The following is a 16,795-nucleotide window of genomic DNA, read 5'->3' on the forward strand; positions in this document are numbered from 1 at the left end:
GTCCCTAAGAGACTTCCTCTTCTTTTTTTGCAACAAAATCTATTATATAGACCCTTGTATTTGCTTTAAAGGCATGCCAAATGAAATTCATCTGTGTCTGAGGTAAGATTATTCTCAGAACAATTTGTGCATAAATATTGTAAAATGTTCTGTACATTGTTTATCAAGCTGAAGGACATTGTTGAATCTCCTCCTGTGGGTAAGAGAAATGGAAGTAGGGTACTCCAAATCTACAATGACTGGAGCATGATCCAAAATGAGTATTGAACCTGTATCGGCATGTGTTAGAAAATGGAGAATAGTCTGGGTAAAAAAATATAATCTATTCTAGAATGAGAATTATGAGCTGGAGAAATAAAAGTAAATTCTAGGACATCAGGATGAGACGTTCTCCAAATGTCTACTAACCCTCCAGAGGATATGGTTCTCTAAAAGGATCTGTGCATTTTGCTAGGAACAAACTTAGTCTGAGATCTGCGATCTAAAAAGGGGGTCCATACGTTGATTTACTTTCTCCCTCCACTATAAGATTCTATGAAGCATGTGAAAATAAGAGAGAGGAAAAGTCCTTCCAGAATATCAAATCAACACCATTAAGGCCATAAACATTACAAATAGAAAACCGGGTATTATTTATCCTAATATCTAACAAAAGCCATATTCCAATATCATCTTTAAACTCATTTAACATTTGAATACTTAACGATTTATGAAAGAGTATAAGAACACCTTTTTTTAATAATTGTTGCTGAGGAGCTGTAAACACCCCCAACCCATTGTCTGTGTGGGGAGGCTAAGTCCTGTTCTTTGTGATGTGTTTCTTGCAATAATGCAATTTGACAATTTAATTTTGATAAATACAACAACACCCTTTGCTTCTTAACAGGATTACGAAGACCTTTAACATTCCATTACACAATACGTAAATTACTCAGGGAAAAGAATACAAAGAACAATTAAAGAACACACAATAAAAGACTTACAGTAAACATAATGCTTATCCAGCAGTGAGGAATTGGGTATAAAGTAGTGAAAGGCAAAATGAACAAAATTACCTAAAAGAAAGTTTGCTCTGTAATAAATAAATATAGACAGATATTTAAAAGAGAGAGAGACAGAAAAAGAAAAAATAGAGAAAAAAGGAGCAAGGGCTACCCTGATGTAAATATAAAAGAGATGACAAAAAGCCAAAGGACTTGAGCCATCAGAGTGAAGAACAAAAGACATAATTATGTTGGAAAGGGGGGCGAGAAGAACAGATGTCGCTCAAGTGAAGAAACACAGAAAATAAATAGATGTGATATCAGCAAATAGTAGAGGAACAGTAAATAAAATAAAAAAAAGTATAAAAAGGTGATTAGACCGATTCAACAACGCACCATAGGGACTTACCAGACATTAAGGAAACAGCATAGCTGAACAAAATGTGGGCATTTGAAGACAGGGACAATATTGAACTGAGACATCTTAATCCACATGGGGGAGTAGGAGCCTGCAAAGAAGAGATAAATAATTTATTATAACATAAAAGGGAAACATTTAACATTTACTAAGTTCCATATCTTCTCCCTTATGAATATGTATGGATTTCTTGAGTTCGGCAGGGTCTTCAAAAGTTGTTGACTTGTCTTTATATATGACCCTGAAGTAACAAGGGTGGACCAGGCCGTAACGAGCATTCATGGATCGAAGCATAGGTCTGAGATCCGAATATTTCTTCCGGCGACTAGCAGTAGCCCTTGAAATATCTTGACTAAAGAAAATCTTCTGACCAGACCAGAGCATTTGTTAACGTTGTTTAGCTGTCATGAGAACCAACATTAGATCAGAGTACTGAAGAAACTAAGCAATGATCTCTTGCGATCTATTCGAAGTCGAAGCATTGAGGGGACCAAACCTGTGTTTTCTCTGGATATTGAGATCTACAGGTTTCAGTAGGCCAACTATTTTTGGTATATGAGTCTTCAAGAAACTGATCATATCAGAGCCCTCAAAGCCCTCCGGAAAGCCATATATGCATAAATCATTGCGACTGTTACAGTTTTCCAAATCTTCTGTTAACTTCGTTAGCTGAGTCACTTCTTTGGATAAAATATCGACCTTAGCAACCTCATCTTGAGCGTCACTAACTCTCTGTTCAACCTCTGCAAGTCTGGAATCCAGATGAGACCACTTTTCCTCTATTCGTCGAAGAGCCGTATTGGTATCTTGCATAAATGGTCTGATGTTTTTCAACTCATCCTTAATATATTCTAGTATCAAAAGCAAAGGGGATTTACTTGGAGAAGAGTGATATTTTTTGATCCTTTTATTAGCATTGCATCTAGAATCTTTGCGAACATTAACACTGGAATTGGTAGAGACCTGTGATTTTGTTGATTCCACGGCCTCCATTCTCATATTTAGCCAAGGGAATGGACAGATCAGCATAAATAGCCCTCCAGTGATCACAAAGGCGAAGTAGAAACTAAATTAGCAGCATTGATGAGGTGGTCCAATAAAACCGACCACTTGTATGAAATATAGTCTCCAATAAAGACTTATCCAGTAACAAATAGTGTATTTTTGTATAGTCCACGTAAGAAGCAAAGGCTAAGGCACCGCTCCAACTGCCCACCCCCAAAAAATTGCCCATGTAATATTGAAAATAAAGTGGGAGAGGGAATTGAAACAATGAAAATAGCCTTCCCCTATTGAAAAAGATATCATGTAGCTATCTCTGCCCACATTGTCAAAGAAATACATAAAGAAATTCCCAGTGCATCGTCTCCTGAGGAGCTACGGGCTCTAAGCTCATAAAATGGCAGCCGCTATGTGAGGGAAGCCGGGAGCGGCAGGCAAAAGGCAATAAAATAGATAACCAGACCAATTAAAGGTCTGAAAAAATACCACGCCGCTTCTGGGAACTTCCAACGTCTGTCGATGTAATTGTTACTGCCGCATTTTGCCGGATGGGCGTCCCCTCGTGTGAAGGATTTCTCTGTGTTTCAGGAGAAGCTTTAGTGAGCGGCTATCTTGTCTCACCACCGCCGCTGAATCCAAGCAATCGGATCTAACAAAGGTAATTTTAAATCTCAAGACTGCCTGGAATTGATGTTGTTCTGAGACCTGTGATGGAATTGAGACTCCTGGAATGGTCTGAGTGAGAAGAACACTGTAACTTTGAAGATGTCTTTGCCTAGTTTCACTACCTTGCTATTTGGTTTATCCCAAATCCAAAGTAGGACCGGCTCAAGTTTCAATAAAAAAGCTGAGTGAATTAGGAGCACTCATGCATCATCCCTTATTAAATATTGATTTTGTCAGTAACCCTGTTATTGAACCTGGCTTAGCTCTTTGATTTTGGTAATTTGCCGTAATCCCCTGCATAAACCAACACCCAAATCCCACTTTCCATAGAATATCTGATATAAAAGACAGTCCACACTGCCAAATGCCTTCTAGACATCTAATAATAAAAAATTAAAAAAACATTTCTTTGGCCCTCTTCTAGCCATGTCTGTTAGATGAATTATCCTTTTGGTGTTGTGACCTGTTTCTCTAACTTAATTGAATCTAGTTTGGTTAGGATGCACTCAGTTGGGTAAGACTTTGCCCAACCTGGTCTCTACTATTTTAGTTAACAGTTTAGCATCTAAATTGAGTAGCAAGATGAGTCTATATGATTGGAATAAGGTCGAGTCTTCACCTTGCTTAAGGATCAGGATGAAATATGCTTCACTTACGGTTGGGGCTAAGGTGCCCTTTGTGACCATATCATTCTTCACTTTTGTGAGGATTTCCAGTTTCAAATGGACAAAGCTTCTTAAATAGTTTTCCTTATACCTTTTCTCGGATGGTATCTAAAAATAAATGTGAAATTTTCATGATGTAAGATTACAAGATGGATAGATATTTTGAAGCAACTAAAATACTACCATGCTCGGCAAGAGAATTAAAAAGTTATAGTAGATGGGAGGAAGATTTTAGGGGTAAGCTTTGGGCTCCTATGAGAACCTTTATCCTGTGAGTCTGAGCAATGAAGTAGTCTTTTAATTTTGTTACTCAAAGATTTGTACTCTCTATAAAATCCAGCATACCCTAGTGCTCCGAAAGAAGTGAATGCTAAAGATGTTCTTGTCTCAGGGTATGTTGAGTGCTATATTTTGAATGTTAAACAATCTAAGGAAATACTACTATGGAATATTGTAAATAATTCACGACATTTCGAGAATTTAGTATAAAAAATTGCTGTAATAGCTACAGATATAAAATGGGTAAAATAGCCCAATTTTGTGAATCGGATATATTGATCAGGGTTGGTCTGGTATATAGGGCAAACATGCAGTGCCTAATGAGTTGGTCTGATAGGTCAGTGTATGGGCCTCTTTCTTTTTTTTTTAGGTTAGTGGGCCTGTTTTGTAGGCTGCTGGCCCGATTTTTACTGTTGACATCCCTGATAGTACCACAAACATTGCCTGTAGCAAGCACAAATGCACGCACACTTCCTAACCTTACAAAACATCTATACAATGTATCTTTACAGGTTCAAAACTGCCCTATTTTTTTCTTCCCAAAACCTTTTGTTGATTTTATAGATTTAGGAAACCAAAACAGTACTCAAGGCTCGTTTATGCCCATTCAAAACACAAAACTGTCCTATTTGCAGATGTGGGCTACTTTTTTAGCTATCTGATCCGCTAATGGGGGGGCGGCACATTTTTCCTGGGTGCCAGGGCCTATTTACTGTCCCTGTCTAACCCTGATATAGATACATAGATTTTATTAGTAGTGGTTGCATTCATACCTTTTGAAATCTCTGCTGCACAGTCTAGAACCGATCATACTATTGCCACGGCTTTGGTCATAATTCCACATTTGATCATGTGATCTACAACAGATGTTGCTAATTTCAGCCACAGGCAATGGACCCTTGTGGGGTTTCTCAATAGAGATGACAGGCACGTGTGTCACCAGTGGGGAATGGGTATATTGGCATGGGCTGGGCTTGGTCTAGGATTCTTATCAGCTCAACGTTAATGTACCACTGAATTGCAGGCATCATTGATTGAAAATGACAACTTTGGCTGATGTTGTAGATGGTATCACCAAAGGTGAGTTTGTTATTTGTGCCAGTGCTCTAGGAGTTGAGTGTTATCAGGATTGGCTGTAGAGTCTCAAGCCAAGAGTGGACACCCAAGAAACCGGGTAAGTTGTAAAATGTAATTGAAACCTTTGGGTCAGTTTGACTATCCACCCTGCTGTGGCTAGGGGCAACCAGACTATCGTGCAAAAAAACTTTTTATATGCAGTTGCACAACCTCCATTATTGAGGGCTGTACTCGCCTGATTTAAAAAAAAGCATGATCCTTGGTTTTTCAAGTTCACATTTGTAAGTCATTTTGTGGAATACAAAATGGAGCAATGTAGGTTATGGTAGGCCCAGAAAGGTAAAGCAATAGCGCCCTGAGACCCTCGCGAGTGAGTAGCTGCGCTTTACCAACCCCTGATTGATCGATTGATTGACGGTTTAACATGCAGATTGCACTCAGATTTGTGTAGCAGTGCCCATTGTACCTGCATATTGTATACATATTTGTTTTTCTGGTATTTATTAATACTTGAACAATAATCAATTACTGAGAATAGGACTCATGATTTAACTGAGCATTTTTGTTACATTATTAAATGAGCTTGTCGTTGTGAAGTTTTTCATTTTCTAAGGGATAATGGATGGACAACATGATTTTAGGAAACAGACTTGTTCTTGGGGAGAGGATAGAACAATGTTCTTACTGCCAATTATTATGGACCTTTACATTTAAAAAGGGTGAAGCATATTTTAGATAGGAAATGTTGACTCTCAAAGTTATGAATTTCAATGGAAATATATTAGTTCATGTTTAAATGTTTTACTTATTGGTTGTAAATACATTACTTAATCTTCTCCCCAAGGAATAGTCTGTTTCTTATGGTAATGTATATACCAGTTGGTTTTCTGATACTCTTTGTGTTGAATAGCAGAAGAGCGCAAGTTCCTACATGTAAAAAAAAAAAAGTCAAACTTTCAATAAATCTGTTATGTTTTTAGTTTCATGTGAGCTTTTGCGATTATAGGCGGCACTCATCTCTTTTTCCAAATGGGTTACATGCACTTAGCTGGAAATATTGCGTACAGGTCGTCTTAAACAATAGATACTCACACTTCTGATTTTTGTTTTTGTTTCGCAGTATAGAAGCATATTGAAAAAGATGCGTTTGGCTCTTCTCGAATCTTGTTTAAAGTCTCTGCAAGAAAACAGTCCGGTTACCTTTATTGCATACGTATGCATTTTATCATGATGTCTTAGACTGCCCTGTTTCTGAATATCTGTTTATTATGCACAGGAACCATTTTAGACTTTGAATCACATTGACCAATGCAAATCATAGTTCTAGTTTTGGAAGGGCAGTAGAATATAGACAGTGGAAATATCGGCTATTTAGGTGTAGATTAAATAACAGCACTTGAGTTTATTTTGCCGTCTGAGTAGCATAAGCACCTCAAAATATTTTGCTTACATTCCTAGACCAAGATCAGTCGCTTGTCACACGTCACACTAAATCGTGGAATGTGTGCCTTAAATACTTTGTTATTCAAATAAACTATCCTCTTGATGAAGGTATTTTTTTTGTTGCTATCCGTGAATTGCACATGTTGGTTTCATTTTTAAGCTTTTCGAGGATTGCACGTGCGTGAAACTGCGATATTGATGGTACTTGTAACAGTAATTGTATTTGTGATTTGATGTAGACAAGGGCCACTGGAATTCTGTGATTCTGTGGATGCAGCGTTTTTCGTATAGTTATGAATTTGCTACATTTGCCACAATATCTGCAAATTATGCCGCAGATGATGGATTAATAACAAATATTTTGTTTCTAGCTCAAAAGTTACTAAAAATGCAGCAAAGTATGTTGCAAAGTACTTCCCAAAGGTTGACTGTTCACATTTCTGTTGCATTTTGCTGTATTTGGGTGTTGAACTAATGTGAAATCTTAGTCCAGGCAGTGTTAACATGTGTAAAAGTGACAAAATTATAAACTACTATCACAAAATGTGGCGCGTTATGGAGCATAATTAGCATTTTCCTGTTGCATAACTAGGAAAGGGTGCAGCATAATTCTTCTCCCCCCCCCCCCCCCTTCCCCTGCGCCTGCTGCAGAATTCCAATGGCCCAGAGTTTAGGTGTGGCCTGGCTTCTGTGAGCAAGTTGTGAATAGTGCTGTGTTAACTTTTTTCTTTACACCATTAAAGGTTTGCAATGTTTCCAGGTTTCACAATTTATCAATTTAGCAAAGTTTCATGGTTTACAATGGTCTGTAAGTAAAAGTTATGAAAAGTTTTGCACAGCTCTGATATGAATTTATTTAATTTACCTTTTCATCTTCAGGCTCTGGTAGATGAATGCACAATAATTTTATGTTCATTTTAATTGAAAGCAAACAAATCTAGGAAAAAGACTGGAGTAATGATAATTACCCTTTTATATTTTTTCATACAGCTTCTGATTTAAACACACTATTTTGTTGGTCATTAACTCCGGATTTTCTGGTTTCATTTTCAGGTCTCAACCGACAGTAAAAATTGTGTGGCGGTTTCACATCTGAACTTTGGCAACTGTTGGAAAAAAAAGACGTCCTCCTTTGAGCACGAGTGTTGCAGCCAGAAACGTCCCGCATTTGGGGCGTTAACGTCCTGGAACCTTTTCGTATTAGTTGGAGGAAGGTGTCTGTTCCGAGAGGTGTGCCAACGGGCCCGCAGAGTTCACTTATTTCCTTCCACGTGTTGATCTGTGGGACAGTTTACAATGAGTGAATTCTGGTTGTGTTTCAACTGCTGCATCGCAGAACAACCGCAGCCTGTAAGTATGAATCCTGCACGCCTTTTAGAAATCCGTCGAAGGGCAATATACCGAAACGTGGGTCAAATAAATCCGGAGCACACCCCTCGCTGCTTTTGAGAACCTTCGGGTCTCTCTTTTTGGGCAATTATGACAAATATTTATTTCCTATTTTTTAAGGTTGGTAAAAATGTGGCACATTTCTGTTATGCAATTCATCATGCATACTGTAAATATAGCTAATAGATTTAATTGCTCTGACAAAATGAAAGAACCTTAAGATACAAGAATTTACATGCAGGATTAGTATTCTGGGAAATTTCTGCTTCCAACTCACCATCTGTGCCACCCCTTCGAACGATTCTGAAAGAAACTAAAGATGCACCATTTCCACCCCGCGTTTAGTTGACAGCAAGTATCATTCCTGATCTCCTTTAGTACCTTTATGGTCACTAGCCTTCTTTCCCCTACATGTGTATCGTAAAGTAATCTCTTCCACGCTATTACATTATATATCCTTCATAACACCAGGGCCTGCAAGAAGGTGAATGTCACAAATGATCCGCCCCGTCCAAAGGAAAAGTTTAATGTGGACCCACCAGAGGAAAGATTGCTCTTCAAGGCTGCCGCAGTGATAGTTCTTTTTAGATAGTTGTACGCTGTTCTGGTTTCCCTTATGTACTGACTCACTGTTACAGGGCTTAATGGTAAAATATCCCGAACAACAATATATTTGTGTTTACATTAAAATGGGTAAAGGAAAGTGGTGCTAGCGCAAGGTTGAGGGTTGGATGAGTAGTTGTGGTTGATATGAGATTGTGGGCACCAATGGGAAATGTTAAATCCACAATAAGGATTCTTCAAACATGAGGGTAAATCCTGAACTTTATTTCAAAGACAGTCTAGTTCGATAGGAACGGTTGTGGTATGTTGCTGCTCTCCAAGTCGTTCCACAATGCAGGTGCCTCACTCCTTGAGTTAACCGTTCCAAAAGAAAAACCAAATCTCACAAGAACATTCAAAAATATGAGAGAGGCAATCTGCAGATAGTAACTCAACCCTCAAATTGTTCAAGATGAGGTCAAATATTTAATATATGAAGTCCAGGACAATTCGTCAATACTTCAAATAAACAGGTACTCCTGCATAGTCAGGGGGATATTCTTTATTCCCGTCTTATAATGTAAAGGTGAAAGACAAACACAGCCAGCGTGTTTCGTCGCAAAGACATTGGGACTTCTGATCCGTTCAAGTATTCCTGCAGTTCATTATCTTTCATTCTTGACTTTAATTTGCTTCGGGAGTCCCCATATCTGCGTTCTTAGGTGAAGGCTGTGGTTATGGGCACATGTCAAAATGATAATTGAATGGGTCAAAATAATGTGCCCTGAAGATGTTCCAATGTCTTTGGGACGAAACGCGTTGGCTGTGTTCGTCTTTCACCTTTACATTATAAGATGGGAATAAAGAATTTCACTCTGACTGCGCATGAGTACATGTTTATTTGGAGTGTATTGCTGCTATTGCCATTATTGCAGCTTGAAATGTTTGGCACTGTCCTTTCTCGGGCTCTGCAAAGCAATGTGTTCATATTCCCTAGTGACTGGTGTTTACAGGCATTCAGATGAAATGGCAAGTGTATCTAAAAGAAAATGTGGCACGACCAAGGCACAGTCTGTAAGTATAGAAAACTTGCTAATGCACATAGGTTAGCCCTTAAGTGTGCACTATCAAAGCATTTAATAGCTTTTCCTGCTGTGATGATTTCATTTTCCCAGCCTGAGCATTTATAATCTGCATTCTCTATGCGTTTTGCCAGAACGAATCCAATGATTGGGACATAAAGACATTTCGTTCAGCTACTAGTTACACGTTTCTTTGCATCAGAGATTAGACTCCTACATGGCACGAAATCTAGAGGGAACACTAATTGGCAACCGTTTTTAATATGTAAAAAATAAATCCCACGGCCTTCAAGAGGCCTATGCAGCTTGCACCACCCATTGCCTTTTCAGGTCCAACATCAACACAAGTACAACCATCAAACTTGTGTGTGATAATTCAAACTATTCCAGATCACCCAAAGCTTTCAAATGGCCTGGATAGCTAGTACTATTAATTATTAATGTATTCTTAATTATGAAACACTCATCGATGTGCTTATATGAAAATATAGACAGACGAAGCCACAAGTGATGGAGTGTCATACGTGCTGGTGTAGAAAAAGAAGTGCCAGTGCTGAGTACAGCCAAACACCTGCTCAAATTAATCTTTGATTTACCACACTCGCATCATGAACTACATTTTTATTTGCTAGTTTCTTAGCTCTAATTGTCATTTTACTAGATTATACTATGCAGTGCAGCGACTACAGCATTTACGCACACTTAATTCTCTATTTCATTTCTGAATTCTCTAATGGTAGTTTTCTCCTCGGAAACAGAGCAGCAGAAAGATCGCACACTTGTAAGTGTCCAAGCGTGCCATCAAACTAAATGTTAATGTTTTCATTTGCTCAGACTGTGGGTAATGAGTTTCTCAGATGTTTGCCATGCATGCTCCTGTTTCCTAAAAACTAAAATGAAGCATTGACAATTTCTTTATAAAGAGACTTTTAGGATTGGCCAGGAAATGGAAGCCGCTCAGTAAAACATTGTTTCAGAAATGGATTGATAAAACAACTCTCTCAGAAGAGCTTAACACATGAAGTTATAGCCGACACCTTTTTGAGAAAAGAATGAGAAAATATTATGAAACGTTCAATTGACTTTAAAAATCCTCTGTAATGCTTCCTCTTTGTAGTAATAATCGTGTTAGATCCTAAATAGATTTTTTTCTTGGCCGATTTAATAGATGTCTTAAATGAATAATGTATGTTGTTTCTTAGAACTTGTTTTTTCTTTGCTATATATTTAACAGAAGCAATTAATAAATACCATAATTAAAAAGTAAAATAACCAGGTTACTGAGCAACTAATTCTACATTGTGACGTAGTCCTTTGGCAGGTACAGGTGCAGTATGTGGGCACCTGACTGTGTGCTTGGGTTTCAGATTCATCCGCCGTTGGCAGTGCCATAGCTAGGGTGTTGTTTTTACTCATGCACGCTAAGGAAATCAGTTCTTATTTCTGGTTTGGCAATTGTGATGCAGTGGGCCACTGAAAACCCTAGACCAAAGTGCTACTGCACCTACTGCATTAGTGGTAATTACGTCCAGAGGAGCTTCTTTGAAAGCTGATACACTCTAAATCAGTGCATCTTTAAAGGTTTTATGAATGAGGACACAAACACATTGTTTTATTTATGATGCTATGGCTTTAAATCCTGAAGCACCCACAAACCTGGACATCTTGAAAGGTATTTGGAATGGTGCACCATAAGCGTTTCTTATCCAAAGTCGATAAGAAAAAGAGTCCAGCAATATGTTCTTTTTAGTCATCTCCTTTATTAAGTGAACTCAAGTCCATTGCACCAATGAGCGTCGTCCAGCCAACGCTTCGTTCAGTAGTTACTTGAACTTCGTCAGGGCTATTTAGAATAAGGGTCGAATAGGAAATCCAATATGAACCCAGGCCTCTTCAGTTGAGGGGTGTAGCAACTGTATGGCTGATGTATGCGCCAATCGTCTTAAACAGAGCTCATGACTGTTGAAGTGACAGGGCCTCATATTTGGGCCATGAGTTTCATATCCTGTAAAGGTTGCCATGTAATAGCGGCCACATGTCTTCACAAGAACCTGGTCATTTAAGACACCTATTAAATAGCCCTGACGAAGTTCAAATAACAACTGAAAGAAACACGTTGGCTGGATGATGCTCATTGATGCAATGAACTTGAGTTTACTTAATAAAGGAGATGACTAGAAAGAACATATTGCTGGACTCTTTTTCTTATTGACTCTGGATAAGAAACGTTTTTGGTGCACCATTCCAAATACCCTTCATTTCTGTTCTGCGTTTGCAGTTGCGCCAATCAACGGCAGGTGCAGGAATAGTTGTGCACATCTTTTGGATAAAGAAGAAATGGTACAGTGAGGTGCGGCTCTTAAAGTCCGCTGCTGTTGTGCTTTAAACCTGGACATCTTATTATGGTGTGTTGGACCTGGCCCTTTTTGCAGGGTTATCCCCTACACTGTTTGCCTTCTTCCTCCTATTTTGTCAGACCTGTTTTGTTGGCTTTAGGACTGTGGGCACTTAGATACTGCTAACCAGTGCTCAAGTGCATATGCTCTCTGTCTAAATTGTATTGGTGATTGGCTTATCCATGATTGGTATATTTGATTTGCTAATAAATCCCTAGTAACGTGCAGCAGGCTTGCCCAGGACAGGGGCGGCTCCTCCCTTAGGGCGGCGGAGCGTTGCCTCACTGCTTTCTTGCAGTGCGAGAAGCAGAAACATAAAATGGTAATAACTTTCAGTTATTACCATTTTATGATTGGTTGCGGGCGAATCTGATCTGCGAGCAGACAGTGTAGGGGAGGAGTGGTGTGCCCACTCCTGAGGGCACAATGACTGTTTGGACGGCCCTCTGGAGCCTCCCAAACCAGTCATGCGCACTCTGCCCTAGACCATGCAGGCTGCAATGCAGCCTATATGGAGAACATGGCCTCCCCGTAAGGACCTGGCTGGGCAGCGTCTCCACCAATCACAATGCAGCATTCTTATTGGCTTAGGGGAGGGTCCGAAGGGAGCCTGCCTGCCTGCCTGCCTGCTTCCTGTTCCTGCCGTGAGTGTACGCATGGGGAGCACAGCGAGCTTTCTCCCATCCTGCGCTTGTTACAGTGGGTTGTAAGATGGACTTGAGCTCATCACTGCAAAAATAGAGTACAGCCAACAGCACTGCTGGAGTAGAGAATAGAAGGCGATGTAGGGTAGCATGGGGGGAGGAAGTTGTCGCTGGAAGAAGTAGAATCGAACAAAGATGAGGATTTGTCAGGTCAATGTAAGTGAGAGTGATTGTGGGAATGGGATAGCGAACGTGGAAGATTTGTGGTAAGAGAAAGGAAGCCAAAGAGCGAAAAACAGTAGTTCTCTGGGGTGAAAAGATCGGAGGGTAGTTGGATCAGTCATGCTAAAGCTTAACGAAGAAGGTTTTCAGCTTTTTTTCGGAATAGCATGAGGTTACCAGTGAAGAGGAGAGTTGATGCTAGTGTTGCGAGGGGGAACCGCTGTATGAAGAGGAGGAAGTAGAGGCATTTGTGGTAGGGAGGGCTTTCAGGTGGCCGTGATGGAATTAAATTGGTTGTGAGGTGGGTGGTACTGGTAAAATGACAGGATATAATTGCTTATTTTTCGTATGTTGTCTTATTGGTATCTGAGAAGTAGTTTGACTCTTTTGCAGAATTTTTTAATGCTTAATTATTAGACTGAAGGAGAGCCGTGAATAAATGATGACTTTCCCAAAGCTACAACTTCATCACTTATCGCCCTTCAAAATGTGTCGTTATTCATTTCAGTATCTGGAGAAGGTAAACATTTCTAGTATGTTTGCTCAAATGTAAAAAAAAAAGCGCAACTGGCATCCTTTGAAAATGAAAATTACATGGTGTGAGAGTCGCACTATACGTTGGTGCCGGGAAGGCAGACCTTTGAAAACGAGCCAGCGGACAGTTGTGACAATCGGCGAGTGCCAAAATGACTTCATGTCGCAAAACTGCGAGCTCTGGATCCTGGCCGTGAAAGCCCGCGTGTCACGCTGCATGATGGAGTGTCACCGCTCCCTTTTAATCAAGCCGAGCTGAGGGGGAAGACTTCATACTCCGAATTCCAACATGGGAGTAGAAATTCTTAGACCAAAGAGACTCTTCTGTGTTTTCGCATCTCAGACCGTACTAAGTGTGGGTTCCTAACCAGTTTCAAACAGGCGTCAATCATTATTTATTTGACAGCAAAATATTGTTAGAAAGTGTTTGTTTTACCACGTTCACCCCCAGAGACTGTATGACAACGCAGTATGACGCGGTGCATGGGTCATACTGCGTTGTCAGGCCAGGGCCCTGGGTCCCAGGAGGGCGACACCCTCCAGAAGGGGGCTAATGAAGAGGTATGCACGCATTTCTGATCGAAAGCATAAGGTCTATCTCATAACGCAAGCCCCCTGCGGTGGACGGGGGCACCTTTCAACCCCAAGGCTGTGAGTATCTGTGAGATATGGGAGACTCGGGCCGCGGCCACATTCTGTATCCTCATTCCGCTGGCATACCAGGCTGTGCCCAGAGAGAGTCTGCTTAATTCTTCGGTAAAGCCTCTACCAGCCCTTTTCTAAGGGAGCAGTGGTGAGGTGCTTTTTCAATTATTGTGACACTAAGGATCTCCAAACTAATGTTGACGCTATAAATGTGTTGCATTTTTCAATACAAACCATCTTGCAAAGATTTTTACATGAGCGTGTACGTTTTCACTTACCCATTGTGAACATAACGCCCAATTTCATAATCAATGGCTAAGTAGCTGGCACTGTTACTTTACATTGATTAAAACGGAAGTTCTAAAGTATAAATAAACTATGATGTTGGCATTGAATGTGAAGCATTGAACGATCTCCACGCATTGTGGTCTGTCTGTCTCCCTGACTTATCTCATAGAAACCAAGAACAAGAAAGGGAGAAAAAAGGTTAGGTGCGCTGTGGACTCAGCCTCCTTTAGAAATCGAGAAAAAACAAAGAAAGGCCAGTCTTCATTCACGAAAATAGCTGTGCTTCCAGTGATTGTTCATCGGAGCCATTGGTAGGCATAGCTAGGGTGAGAGCAGTTTTGATGATTGGTTGACTACAAGCGCCCCTCCCCTCCCGTGTTATGCTCATGGGGCCTTAGTTGGGCAACAAACGTATTGTTTTGAAGAAATATACCAATTGGGTATTGTATTCATGCATGTTAACAAAAGAGTGGTGACAGGGCTCAATCGCTTTGGTCCTGAAGAAAAGCCTAGGGGAAGGCTTGAAACATGTAGACCAAGGAGAAAACCACTCATTATAGTGTACATTTCTCCCCCCCACCCCCTTTTTAGGTCTCGCTGAGTCAGCGCGCATGCGCTGCTCGGAGAGACATTTAGTTGGCTGGCCTAGCGCTTGCGTTCACTCGAGCGTGTGTGCATGCGCGCAGCCGGCCGACAGCAGTCTTTCACGGGTCATTAGAACCGTGATGACTTTCACAAAAGTAAAGAAATAGAAAAAAACATCTATTTCTTTACTTTTGCTATAATCGCGGCACCCAAGCTTTACTTTTAATGTTCAAAGTAAAGCGCCGGTGCCGCGATGCTTGTTCTCGCGCGCGCGCCCAATGCTTGTCATTTGGAATACCTGGTTAACCGAATTATGACGCCAATCATCGCGATTGATTTCTGAATGATGTTTTCACATCCCACTACGTCAAACAATCTGAATCCCCTCGGATGAAGCCCGGCCTATATGAAACCACAAATAAATAAATAAAAAGTTCCGTCTTGTATTTGATAAACGTAACCCTTCGACCTCTCCTAAATCGGTTGCCGTCAAAACCTAAACACCTGCCTAAGGTCCTGCCCACCTCCTTCCTCTTTAGGTCTAAGCTCCAACCCACTACTAGCCTAGCAGTTTCTGCATCACCTGTTGTCCCACCTTCTCACTCTGTCAAGCTCACCTCCACAAAGCGTGTCACGTCGTACACCCGATCGTGAATGACCAGCCAGGCCTCCTTAGATGTGCTGCGTTTATTAACCTCTTGAAGAGTAAAGTATTTGACCTGACACTCTGTGGGACGCCTCCTTTCCAGTCGCCTCCTTCTCCATGTTGTTGCTGCCCAAGAAGGGCTCGTCAAACCTGTACGCTCTGCACCAGGCCCCAAACACCCCGTGCCGATTGAATACCACACAATTCTGAACACATTCAGCTTTCGTACTCCAGCCCTCAAAGGCTCACGACGCAAAGTGGTATCTCTAAGCAACAGCCATTCACAGCTTTGCGCTAAACGTCCGCAAGGCTTGATGGGCCAATCAACTGTGGACTCTCGTTACACGTGATTAAGGAGTTTCGCTTCTCAGTAGCCCATTTGTGCAAAGGATCACGGGGAATGGTCAATCCAATGCGCAGCACGATCATAAATATAGGACTGTCACATTCTTTGTCAAGGCCGAGTAAGCACCTGTCTAAGGCAGCTAATGAACAACTTTAATAGAAACTAGGAATGGTAATAATTAGCTGTTAAAATGCTTAAAAAGTACAGAAACTGGTTTCTCGAGTAGGGCTGCCAAGTTTTCTTATTACTTGGTTGTGAAATTTCTACATTTTAGTGTTTGTGTCTTTTCCAAGTCATGTGTGACATTTTGAGTGGCACCTAACTGCTAGCTGCTATTAATTTGACAACGTTTTGTTTTCAGTGCAAGGGCCCAGTGCTTTAAATTGCTATGATATCTGCTGTGATCTGTCTCTAATGTGTTCTGTAAGTGCAGCAAGTGGCAAGTAGTGCAAAGTTAGTGTAGTAGCCTAATTAGGCTGAAAGGACTTTAGCTAGGATGACCAGAATATTAAAGCCAACAAGCATTGGCATAGCCAATAGGTCTCGCCTTTGGGACCTTATAAGTGCTTAGCCATGCAACAGTTGATGTTGTTGCACCAAGGATATTGTGCTGCATAACTAAACAGTTATAAGGTCCCAAAGGCGAGACCTATTGGCTATGCCAATGCTTGTTAGCATTACCAGCCACAGGAATTATTTAAGTATAGTTTCCACGTAACCAGGTATTTTTTAACTCGCATTTTTCTGACCTTTTCACTCTCACAAAAAACACATAGTATTACTTCACAAAAGTGCTCCCACGTCTGTTGGTGGCAGCACGCCCCGTCCCGCAGCGGGAAGAACCCGATAATGAAGAATGCCACCAAGGGGCCTTTTGGTGGGTGAAGGCTGTTTTAAGAAAACTCATCTTTTTCTTTAACATACTAAAAGCAATCAGTGAAA

General features: G+C 40.6%; 1 protein-coding gene across 2 annotated transcripts in view; it reads left to right on the forward strand.

The window, feature by feature from the left end:
* The window catches only part of CDC42SE2 (CDC42 small effector 2), a 352,848-nt gene that overhangs the window by 179,853 nt on the left and 156,200 nt on the right, over nucleotides 1-16,795 (forward strand). For both annotated transcript variants that reach the window (XM_085632718.1, XM_085632719.1), the window contains exon 3: nucleotides 7,587-7,883. In XM_085632718.1, coding sequence (XP_085488844.1) covers nucleotides 7,830-7,883 — 54 coding nt within the window. In that variant the 5' untranslated portion in view covers nucleotides 7,587-7,829. The remainder of the gene's footprint in view (nucleotides 1-7,586; nucleotides 7,884-16,795) is intronic.

The sequence above is a fragment of the Triturus cristatus genome, chromosome 2_1 (genome assembly GCF_964204655.1).
Source record: "Triturus cristatus chromosome 2_1, aTriCri1.1, whole genome shotgun sequence".
NCBI lineage: Eukaryota > Metazoa > Chordata > Amphibia > Caudata > Salamandridae > Triturus > Triturus cristatus.